Genomic DNA, 12,089 nt, shown 5'->3' on the forward strand with positions numbered 1-12,089 from the left:
CATGTCTGAGGCTTACAAACATAAGTATGTCACATCTAGAAAGGCTCTAAATCTGAAATATATGTTAATTTTGTTTTTATAAAATGTATTCCTGTTTCATTGCATATACCTTATTAAGTATGACGTTAATTCTGTGGATCAGCTTCAAGAAAAGGCAACAGATCTACAGGAGACTCCCATCAAGAACCAAGGTTTAGGTACATTGATGACTCTGTTCCTGGTGACTACTGTTCTGTGTTGTTGTCATTTTCCAAAACTGTTAGTACAAAGTGGAACTTTAGTCAGAAAAATAAGTCCTTTTAGATCACTTTATGCTGGCCTATTTTGCAGGTACAGCTATGCAAAAAATTAAAAATACAGTAATTGCTTATACTGTGTAAAATCCAGTAATATACTGCTGAAGCCTGTTCTGCACATGCTCTATTTCTCAGCACTGTAGAGGCTGATCTGCTGATAGCCTAAAGATTTACTGCTGCTTAGGAGCTCTTAGCCTCAGCCAAATGGCAGCTTCCAGCATGAAGAAACAGCAGCAATGCCAGAGGCAATTTACAGCAAACACTAATTTTGGTAGCATAATTATTAATGTGGAATAAATGTTCCTTGATAAAGACCACTATTTTATTATCAAGTTGTTATAGTTCCACTTTAACTAAGCTATTACTTATTAGATAATGCCTCCTTTTATTTATGCATGGTTCATATTATGGTTGAGCCTTTTCGCAGAAAAAAATTAAACAAACTGGTATTATAAAAATGTATTTCTGACCATGTTATAGTGTCGCTCTGTAAGTAATCAACCATATTTTCTTTAATTAGTCAGTTCATTGAATGTTTTAGTTTGACATATCAAAATCTGTGTTAGTTGCCGAATGTTTTCACATGTGTATGCATACATTTGCCAAGTGCCTTTGTTTGGTCACAATTACTGAGTAAAAAACAAATGAGGATTATAGCTGTCAGGATGACCTTTAACAGTAACCAAACGTAAATATGATGTAATTTATGTCCTGATCTTTGTACATTATAAGCATACCATGTATTGCTAGACTGGAACATACATTTATATACGGACTTAGTGATCAGCCAGATCACTTCTACACTCTTCTATTAATAGATCAGGCATAGTCCCTTTTTATCTGCTGTTACCAACATGCCAAATAATATACTCTTGCTTTCTGTAAGATTATTTTTAACAAGAAAAATCAAACTAAAAAACCTGGTTTTTGATTTAACTCACTACTGAAAAAGAAAAAAGATGGAAAATATTTCTAAATTATAACTGCCCAATATTAATACTAAAATGTATGTTGGATATATATTATTTCAACAACATATGTTGTACATTTAAAAAAGACTTGGACCAAATTGTAATAAAAACATATGAACTGGCACTCTCCCTAAAACAGTAAATGCCTATTAAGCACTGCATGATGCAAGAAAGTTTAGCAGCCCACTGTATTTCATCATGATGGGTTAGAAACCCAACAGATCAAAATACAACCACTTATTATAGAACTCATTTCAGTATTTCTCAGATGTTGGCAGAAAACTTGTGCTCTAATGGTTCCAATTAAGTCACTCTTGCAACAGAAATTATTCTACAAATATGTACAGTGGAAAATATAAATAAATCATGTTCTGACTGTCTTTATGCAGTGGACCAGTGTAATCATGCACATCCAACTCATTATCTTTTTTGCAGTAACATTGGTAATAACATTTTTGAATGTTAGATGTACGTGAGTGGTGATGTAATTATATGTGCATGATGGCATCATCGTGCAAATGACGCTGACGCATGCACAGGCCTGCGTGATGATGTCAAAAAGTTGCCAAAATGGGCAGCTTTAAATACAGGTCTCAAACATGGTGGCAGCCATTTTACACATGTAACCTGTATAGGACACACACACTTTTTTGCACCTTGTCACTCTTTTACACCCCTGATGAAACATGTTGGGTTTTGTTTGTTTTTTTTTTTTCATTTTTGGAAGTGTTTCTTAATAATACTATGACTGCTTCTTAAGTACCTGGCAGCCTTGGTTGGATCATTTTGCATCTTCCCCACTCACGCCTTGCTTTCTAGATGTCTGAAGGTAGAGAGAACCTGGTGGTTCTTTAGTGGGCCTCTAGGAGGGGGAGCAGGGTGGGGGTTCCCCCCCCTTCCTTTTCTCCGACCCTTCTCTCTTTCCCTCTCTGTCTTTCTTTCTTTCTTTCTTCTCTTCCTTCTTTTCCTTTCTTTTCCCACTACATCATCTTCTCTCTTTTCTTCAGTTTTCCCTACTCCGCAATTTTTCTTTCATCGCTCTCTTCAGTAATGAACACCAAAAAATATGGCATTGAAATAAACTGCAAAAGCCCCTCTTTGTAAACTCTCTAGGGCCTGATGATTGCATAGGTTTTTGCTGGGGAGTTTCCTCTTGATCTTCCCGTGTTATCACTCATAGTTCTGAAATGGGTAAACTGTGCCATATTAGGTGTAATGGTTTTCTTTCTTCTCCCTCCCTTTGTTGGTTTGTTTTGATTCATGTTTTCTGGGATGGTTGATCAATCTGTTCTCTATAGCCATTGATTTACTAAAGCTGGAGAGTGCACTATCTGGTGTCGCTGTGCATGGTAGCCAATCAGCTTCTAACTTCAGCTTGTTCAGTTAAGCTTTGACAAAAAAAAACTGGAAACTGATTGGTTGATATGTAGAGCTACATCAGATTTTGCACTCTCCAGCATTAGTAAATCAACTACACTGACTTTGTGAGAGCGCAAGACACTGGGTAATGTTTCTTGATCTGGCTATTTGGAAAACTCAATAAAACTTGTGATCTACGTTTTGTGTCATGCTGTATGCAATGTATAAGTGCTGTTTTTTCTTTTTTTTTTTTTCAATAAAGAAAAAGTGAAAACACCTTTGGCATCCAACACAACTTGAATTCTCATGGGAAATCACAAATATACTGTAAGTCTTGGATGGTGGATAATGGAATCTGATACCACAGAGATGCCAGAGGAGAAAAACAAGCCCCAGCCTTGTTTTCCTAAATTGACAATAGTGCACTATTGCAACCACAATTTGACGTCAGCTGTGTGAATCAGAGCATAATTGTTTTTATAAATGGAGCAGTTTTCAGGAAACAATGTCTGCACCATGGGGTGTACATGGTTGGCTAAAATTTGTATATAGTCATTGGCAGTGACTTTTTGAGGTGATGATGGGGCCTGCAGAATAACATGCCTGCCCGAACCATGATTGCACCGCCACTATGCTTTACCATTGGCACAAGACAGTCCTGGTCGTAAGCTTGGAATGGTGTTCACAACATGTAAACATGTCCGGTGGTTGGGAACAGTGTGAAGCTCTATTCATTGGACCATATTACAGTCTTCTATTGATCAATAGTCCATGATTTATGAGTGTTGCACCACTCTATCCTTTTCTGGGCATTACTACAGGTCACTAGTGGTTTGGCAATTGCGGCTCACCTGTGATTGTTTTGCATATGGAGTGCCCTCTGCACAGTATTGTGGACACAGGCTTTGGAAGACTAAGATTGGGCTTTTCAGTTGCTTTAGCAGCAGCTGTTTTCCTATTCCGGGTCAAAATCCTATGCAATGTCCTTTTCTCTCTTTCGGTCAATTGACCATGTTGACTGTGCTTATGCTTATCAGACAATGCTTTTCCAGAAACTGTATATGCCGTCATAGCTTTTGATACTGTGCCATGCCACACCACAAATAAATTGGCTAATTCAGTCACAGAGGCACCAGCTAAGCGGGTACCAACAATTTGCCCTCTTTTGGAAGCTCTGACATGACTCCAGATTACTAGCAGCACACACAGTTAATGACGAAAGTGAGGCTGCCTACCTGTTATCTAGGTGTCTCATCACACAGTGGAAGCAAAAGAATGTTACATCGCTTCCGCTTTCAACGCAGAACATTTTCACACCTGCAAATCATATAGTGTTTCCATATTTTTGTCATACCCCTGGTATATATATATATATATGTGTGTGTGTGTGTGTGTGTGTGTGTGTGTGTGTGTATTGTGACAGTGTGGCAATCTGTCATGATGTTGAAAGGTTATGTCACCCTGGATTCTCAACAAGGCAGGTTGAGGGGCTCCAGGGTAAGTGTTTGATACAGAGGAAAGTGGCTTTTCACTTTCCTCATTTGTTTGTAAGGTCCATTTTGGGACCTGGAGCCTGGAGATTTCAAAACGATTTGGGAGGGATGAAATCTCCAATCCTGGGACCAGGTTTTGGGAATGGCCAGGATACTGATTGCTCAGGTGTACATGGCTCTCTTCTAGAGTCAGGCCCAGGGTTCTGGGCTCCACCCTGGCAGACAGGAGTCAGGAGGGCTCCACCCTGGCAGACAGGAGGGCTTCACCAAGGAGAGGTGGAAACCAGGCTAGCTGTGTGCGGAAAAGCCATTTTGGAAAGAGTCTGTAGGAGACAGACATAAAACTTGTGTACAAGCCAGGAGGCTGAACATTCATTTGCATTTGTTTGATGGTGGATACCCCTGCATGGGAAGATTTATGAAACTTTTTTTCTTTAAATAAAATTGGGCAAAAAGGCCCTTAGAAAATAAGCGAGTTGCTGTGTGCTTTTGAAAAGAAAAACTCTGAAGCGAGGTCCCACAATATGTACAGTGTATATATATGATATACATAAATAATATATATTTGGGGAATAAAACCTGGCAGTTAAAATTTAGAAAATATTTTCTTTTACTTTTGATAGTGGAGTTGAGTCAAAGTCAGGTTTTTTATTGTTTGATTTTTATTGGTGGAATTTAGTACTGGTGACTTCTCCACCAAGTGAGTTTAGAAAAGAGTAATGATGTGGGAATTTGAGGAGAATTTTATTTGTTGTGTTTGCAAGATTATTTTTAACCGCCTCTCGCCCGCCATATAGTAATATGACGGACGCAAGGTGGTTCTCTCGTTCTGGGAGGACGTCATATGACATCCTCCAATTCTAACCGCGCATGCACATCTCCTGAAACGCGCTGCGATCGGCGGTGCGCTGTGTCCCTCGGACACAGCAGATCACCGATCCACGGAAAGAGCCGAAGATGTTGCCTTGGTCATGTGATCAGCTGTGTCCAATCACAGCTGATCACATGTTAACAGGTAAATGCCAGTTATCGGCATTTCTCTCCCCACGAGCTGACAGCTCGTGAGGAGAGGAGAGCCGGTAATCAGCATTCCTTGGAGGGGACATGTACACAGATCATCAGAGCACTGATGATCAGTGTGCCCTGATGATCTGTGTAGCCCCAGCAGCGTCACCTGTCAGTGTCCATCAGTGCCAGCTCTCAGTGCTCATCCATGCCACCTGCCAGTGCCCATCAGTGCCACATTTCAGTGCAACATCAATGCCACATATCAATGCCCATCTGAGCTGCATTTCAGTGCCACCTATCAGTGCCAGTCAGTGCTGCCTATCAGTGTGCATCAGTGCCACCTAACAGTGTCAGTCAGTGCTGCCTATCAGTGCCATATATGAGTGCTGCCTTTCAGTGCCCATCAGTGATGCCTGTCAATGCCCATCAGTGCCACCTACCAGTGCCTCATCAGTGCCACCTATCAGTGTCTATCAGTGCAGCCTCATTAGCGCACATCAGTGAAGGAGAAAAATCACTTATTTACAAAATTTTGTAACAAAAACTAAGAAAAATCTTTTTTTTCAACATTTTCAGTGGTTAAACATCAGGGTTGCTTTGGTTCCAAAAAAGTTACAATTTATACATTGCCCCATAATAGATCCTGTTTGTTTTATTTTACTGTTATTGTAAAGCCTAATCAGGTTCTTTGTAAGTTAAAATTAAACCCCCTCACTCTGTTAAAATGCCCAAATCTTGCAAGAAAACAATCCTACTCTGGGCTGCAGCATCTTCTTGTAAGATTTGCACTGCTGAGCATTCCCTGAGATCTTAGCAGCAAGATGGTGCAGTACAGAAGCCAGAGGAAAGGTAAATAGATTAGCTGTTTCCCCCCAGTTTAATGCAGCATTTTATGGGAGGGGATTGCACACTAAATTGAGGGTCTTCGCTTAGCTCTGTGACCGGGTAGTGGAGATTCAGGTATTTACATGTTCTTCACAAGCTATGAATAGGCTTTAAACACAGCTTTCCTTGACCTCTGTAGCTACAGACACTTTGAAGCAATTCATCCTAAAATGTCACAGTAACTTTGTTGTGTATACATTGGAGTTTACAGGGCTGGAAGGCTGCTAAATCACTGCTAGGAAGAGGTAGCTTAACTGGAAAAAGAAGGACCTCAGTGTTTCTGCTGTGAAATTTTAAAATGTGAAATTTCAGTTCCACAGTGCCTTCAGTTACAAATTTCAGCGGGCACATTTCCTGCTTGTTTATGATTTTTGAAAACTACATGAACACAATTTGGTCACAGTGTCACTTTAAAGTATATCTCTAACGAGATAGTTTTGAATAAAGTATGCATTTATATTTGTTTCTTTTTTTGACAATGATACTTTATTTGGTATTGTTTCATTCATATATTAGCATTTCTTGCTGTTTTCTTTTCACTAGGGAGATTGGAGTCTTTGACAGTCCTCGGTTATTACTGAGTGACTGTGAACTTTGGCAATCCTGTCCCCTTTAAACAGATTATCGGTAATTGTACTTACACAAGTACTTGGGATAATTAGGCATTATGGCAGTTATGGTCTGCAGGACAGCAGTAGTCCTTGTGTATTAAAGCAATCACTGCAAACATCTCACTGTACCTATTGAAGATGTTTTATTTATTTTTAATTAGGGGTTTATTGAATTTTAAAGTGGATGTAAAGGCTGAAGATTTTATACCTCCATGCATTCTGTCCCGGGGCTCCCTCTTCTCATTGGCTGAGACAGCAGCAGGAGCCATTGGCTCCCACTGCTGTCAATGACAGCCATTGAACCATTGAGAAGAGAGACGGGGGCGGTTCGAGCCATGGCTCCGTGTGTGAATGGAAAAGCGGCTGGGGAGTGCGCATGCTTGGATGTCAGCACGCTGCTTGCTGTAGAGGCACCCGATAGGAGGGAGGGGCCAGGAGTGCCGCCAGGTGTCTCGGGAAGAGGAGGATCTGGGTTGCTTTGTGCAAAACCACTACACAAAGCAGGTAAGTATAGACATGTTTTTTTTGTTTTTTTTAAATTGAAGTCTTTAGAATCATTATAACAATTTACATATAGAAAACAAAACAGTGGAATAAAAAGTTAAAATATTGATCTGTTGCAGCAACAGTAATCAAAAAATTTAGGGTGGCAGGAATGTTAAAGGGCAAAAACACACATATGATTATAAAAAATAGACTACGGTACATTACTAAACATGTATTAAGCTAAAAAGACATAGAAAACACATGCTCATAATTGAGATGTGGAAAATAACCAAAAGCCAGTTGACCATATGTTGTAATACAGAACCCCTTAATATAGCAGAGGCTGGGGAATTACTTATAGTCCAGATAGTGTAGTTCCACTGTCCAATGCTTTTCAAAACTTTCGAGCTGTTTTTGAGCCTTTGGTTATTGTTCACATCCTAATTATGAGCTTGTGTTTTTAGCTTAATCCATTTTTAATAAAGACATCCTATTTTACAGTTGTGATTGTTTTTGACTTTTAACATCACTGCCACCCTACATTTTTTGATTTACTTTCCTTCTAGGATGGACATTGAATGATCTCCAGTTTCACCATTTCACATTCGATACAGCAAACAGTAACAGATAAAACTGTTGATGAATAAATATTGGGAAAAAATCCCTTTGATATGGAGATCACTATTGCAAATATGCTCAAATGCAAGCTGCATAGGGGTATCAGAATGTTGAAAATGGGAGGAAGCATCTGTTTGATTTGAATATATCAAAATATTTCTCTAGATTGTATAGAGTCTTTGAGAGATTAAAAAAAAACATAAAGCCTGATGGGCATAATAAATCAAGGATTGGGGATAGTTTAGATTGTGTCCAGCAGAAGAAACTGCTAGGAGAATCCCAACTGAGAGCAAGCAGATTCCCCAGAAATGAAGAAAGGGGGGCATGAAAATAAATGCTTACCTGAATTTTTAACCTTATGCAACACCTTAAGGAAATGGGAAGTGGGAAATGGTAGGGAGGGGGAAGCTATAAGAGGACCTGAGTGGAAATAGGTAGATAAGCTTCCAGGCTCACCCAAGACTTGGAAGTAGCTAACCACATGAGGGACTCCCAAGAAGTTTGTAATTTTGAACTGAAAAGTGTTTGTCTAGCAACCCTTGGTCTAGAAGTGCCCCGAATAAAAGTAATATGTTGGGCCTGAAAAGATTGCAGGACATGCAAAGGTACCTGTACTGGAAATATTGTAAAGTAATACAACAATTTAGGTAAGATAGTAATCTCATGACCGTTGCAAGCCAAGAAATAGGATAGTGTTTCCATTCCAGTAAGTCCCACAGGTAACATGTCAAGGCTGGGTAGGTGGCCTCAAATAACGAGTCGTAAGAGTCGTTAAACACCCAGGTAAGGGAGTTTGTTGGGGGTCCAGTTAAATTTGAAGTTGTCCTGAATGCTCAGGAATGTTTCCAGGAGGAAGTTTTATATTCAAGGCTTTAGATTTCTGGCTGCTAACATGACCTGAAATGGAGGCGAATCATAGTAAGAGATGAAACAGGTTGGGAAGGGATCACATGTAAAAATAGTGCCCTCAAACACCTTCTGTTCATTTTTCCACTGGTTTGTCCACCCACAGTGGGTGCCAGCCCCTCTAGGAGTGTGTCTCATTCCATGGAATAATATCAATAGCAAAATTAGGGGGTATGGCCAAGATGCAGGGACTGTAGCTAAAGCCTCTATTATCGTACCAGTGGATGTGCTTGATCTCTTTTTTTTATCATTTAAATATTTATTCATTTTTCATTTAAAAACAATACACATTTCCATATTTGAAAATATAATATTACAATTTCTCATAAAGCACTGGTTTCGTATCATTTTCATTTTCTCCCCATAGCTCCCTTAACCCATTACCCGCCCACCTCCCACCCCACTACTATATACCCCTGACATCTGACTGATTAACTTGTATCTCATATTCTCTGCATACCTAGGTTTGAGAGCAAAAGAAAGAGAGGCTAATTACTATATTTTCTCCTTTTTCCTAATCCTTTCCTCTTTTCTCTTCGTTTCTTCTTGTCCTCTCTTTCCCTTTTCTTTATGCTTACTTACTCAGTACCTTTCTTTACCTTTACTTTGAACTCCTCCCATTTCTCCCATTTCATATGATATGTCACCATCCTATCTTCCTGTAGATAATAGAGTTTTTCCAATCTAGCAATCTGATCTACTCTATTCATCCAATCTTTTTCACTCGGTGCTTCAACTTTACGCCAAAACCTAGGAATCAGACTTTTTGCTGCATTTAGGTAGCCCAGTATACCCAGTTCTTTATATTTATTTCCAGATAGTATTGAGTTATGGAAAAGACAGATTTCAGGATCCAATCCTATCTCCATTCCAGTGACAGTTGTGATTTGGTTTGTAACTTTTTCCCAATATATGTGTATTTTTGGACATTCCCACCATATGTGATACATCGTGCCCAACCCTCCACACCCTCGCCAACACCAGGGTTGCTTCTCCTCCCTCATCTTGTGCTCCATCACCGGTGTAACATACCACCTTGTCAAACATTTAAAATTCATTTCCACTTCACGCATACTAATATTTTCGTGTACCATTCTATATATTTTCCTCTGTGTGTGCTCTTCCCACTCCACTCCTAAATCCTTTTCCCATTTTTCTATATACTTTAATTTAAACTTACTATCTAAATCCGTGAGAGCTTTATATGCTTTGGCAGTGCTGTGTTTCCCATCACCTCTATCTTCTAAGTATTTCTTGAATTCATTCCACTCTTTCCTAGTTCTAAGGGGCTTCGTCAATTTCTCCACAAATTGTTTTAATTGATTATATCTCCATATATCTATCCCAGTGAAAATCCTTCCCTCTTCCTTTTTCAAATCCTCCAGTGTTCTTAAGTTTACCCCCTCCATTACATCTCTCAACTGAGCGTCTTCCTTCATAATCCATCTACCTGAGATTTCCTCTTTACCTGGGGGAAAAAAATCTGAATTTCTTAGTGACATTAATAATGAATTAAAATCCCATTTCCTCTGTTTGTGCATTTTATCCCATTCCCTTATTACAATCCTCGTGTATACACTCGTGCTCTCCTCTAATTCTCTAAATTGTGGTGGCTCCCATACGCTCCTACCTAAATCCTTTCTACTAAGTGTATTTTCAATTGTGACCCAATGTTTACTCTTTGAGTTGTGTGTCCAGTCGAAAATTCTCGCTAGAATGACTGCCCTATGGTATCTTTTAAAATCTGGGACTCCCAACCCTCCTTTTTCTTTATTTCTGCTTAGCACTTCATATGATATCCTAGGTTTTTTATTTTTCCATATATATTTAGTTACCATTCGCTTAATTGTCCTAAAATACACCTCTGGAAGATTAATGGGTATCATCTGGAATTTATACAGTATCTTAGGGAGAATTACCATTTTTATCAGATTAATACAGCCCAACCAGGAAGGATTTCCTCCACCCATTTTCCTCAATTCCTCTCTGATTTCATTTAACATTGGGATATAATTAGCTTTATAAAGATTCTTCTGTGAGGGAGTGAGTTTTACCCCCAGGTACTTTATTTCTCTATTTTTCCATATAAAGGGAAACTCTCTCTGTATATTTTCTTTTTCACTTTTTGGAAGGTTTATATTTAATATCTCTGTTTTGCTCGGGTTGATTTTTAAATTTGACATTTCCCCATATTCCTTCAGTGTTTTCATTAGGTTAGGAAGTGTTATCCTCGGGTTTCCAACATAGAATAATAAATCGTCCGCAAATGCGGCTATCTTATGTTCTGTCTTTCCCTTTATATCTATATTTTTCCTAATTGTTGATAACAGGGGTTCCAGTGATAAAACAAACAACAGTGGGGACAGTGGGCATCCCTGTCTGGCTCCATTTGACATTGAAAAGGTCTCTGATCTCTCTCCGTTTACCATTACCATCGCAGACGGTAATTCATACAGCTTTCCAATCCACTTTCTCATCCTACTACCCAATCCCAGGACCTCCAGTGTATCCATCATAAAACTCCAGTTAACCCTATCGAATGCCTTCTCCGCATCTATCGAGAGCAGCACTACTGGATTTTTTTCCATTTTACTCTTCTGTATAAGCATCAGGGACCTCAACCCATTATCTCGACCCTCTCTTCCTCTAACAAAACCCACCTGGTCTCCATGTATCCAATCTGGCATCAGATCTCTTAACCTATTCGCCAATACTTTTGCATACAACTTCGTGTCTACATTCAATAACGATATCGGTCTATAACTTGCACAATGGGTGATATCTTTACCTTCCTTATGTATTAAGACCACCTGTGCCAGAAGGGATTCCTTTCTTATTTCCATCTCTCCCCCCAACGCCTCCATATATCTCTTTAATTTGGGTAGAAGTAAATCACTGTATTTTTTATAATACCTCACAGTATATCCATCTGGGCCTGGGCTTTTTCCCGTCTTAAAGCTTTTTAATGCTATTTTTAGTTCTTCCTGCGTGATTTCGGATTCTAAGGAGTTTAATAGTTCTTCACTTAATTTTGGTAATCCTGCATTTCTTAAATAATCCCTTCTTTTGTCAATATTTGTCATTTTATCTTTATTTATAACATCCCTAAGGGCAATATTATATAATTTACTGTAGTAATTTTTAAATACCTTTGCAATATCTTTAGTTGAATGGACTAACTCTCCCTTGGAGTTTTTTATTTTATCTATATAGTTCCTATTCTTCTTTCTCCTCAAGGCTCTCATCAGATATTTTCCTGGTCTATCTCCCCATCTATATCTTTCACCAATGATCTTATTAAAAGTTCTCATTTTTTCTTCCTCCATTACTTTCTCTAGTTCTTCCCTCTTTTTTATCACTCTTTGCTCTATCTCTTTCCTTATGTTATTTTTATGTAGGAGTTCCATCTCAGCTATTTCCTTCAAAAGCCCACTGATCTTCTCGCGTCTTTCCCCT

General features: G+C 39.0%; 1 protein-coding gene across 1 annotated transcript in view; it reads left to right on the forward strand.

Annotated features, from left to right (window-relative positions):
- The window catches only part of LOC149460851 (uncharacterized), a 122,317-nt gene that overhangs the window by 71,120 nt on the left and 39,108 nt on the right, over positions 1 to 12,089 (forward strand). The window contains exon 8 of the mRNA XM_089679192.1: positions 119 to 197. Coding sequence (XP_089535318.1) covers positions 119 to 197 — 79 coding nt within the window. The remainder of the gene's footprint in view (positions 1 to 118; positions 198 to 12,089) is intronic.

This window comes from Staurois parvus, unplaced genomic scaffold (assembly GCF_062004578.1).
Source record: "Staurois parvus isolate SC_StPar_1 unplaced genomic scaffold, SC_StPar_1.0 ptg000220l, whole genome shotgun sequence".
NCBI classification, from domain to species: domain Eukaryota; kingdom Metazoa; phylum Chordata; class Amphibia; order Anura; family Ranidae; genus Staurois; species Staurois parvus.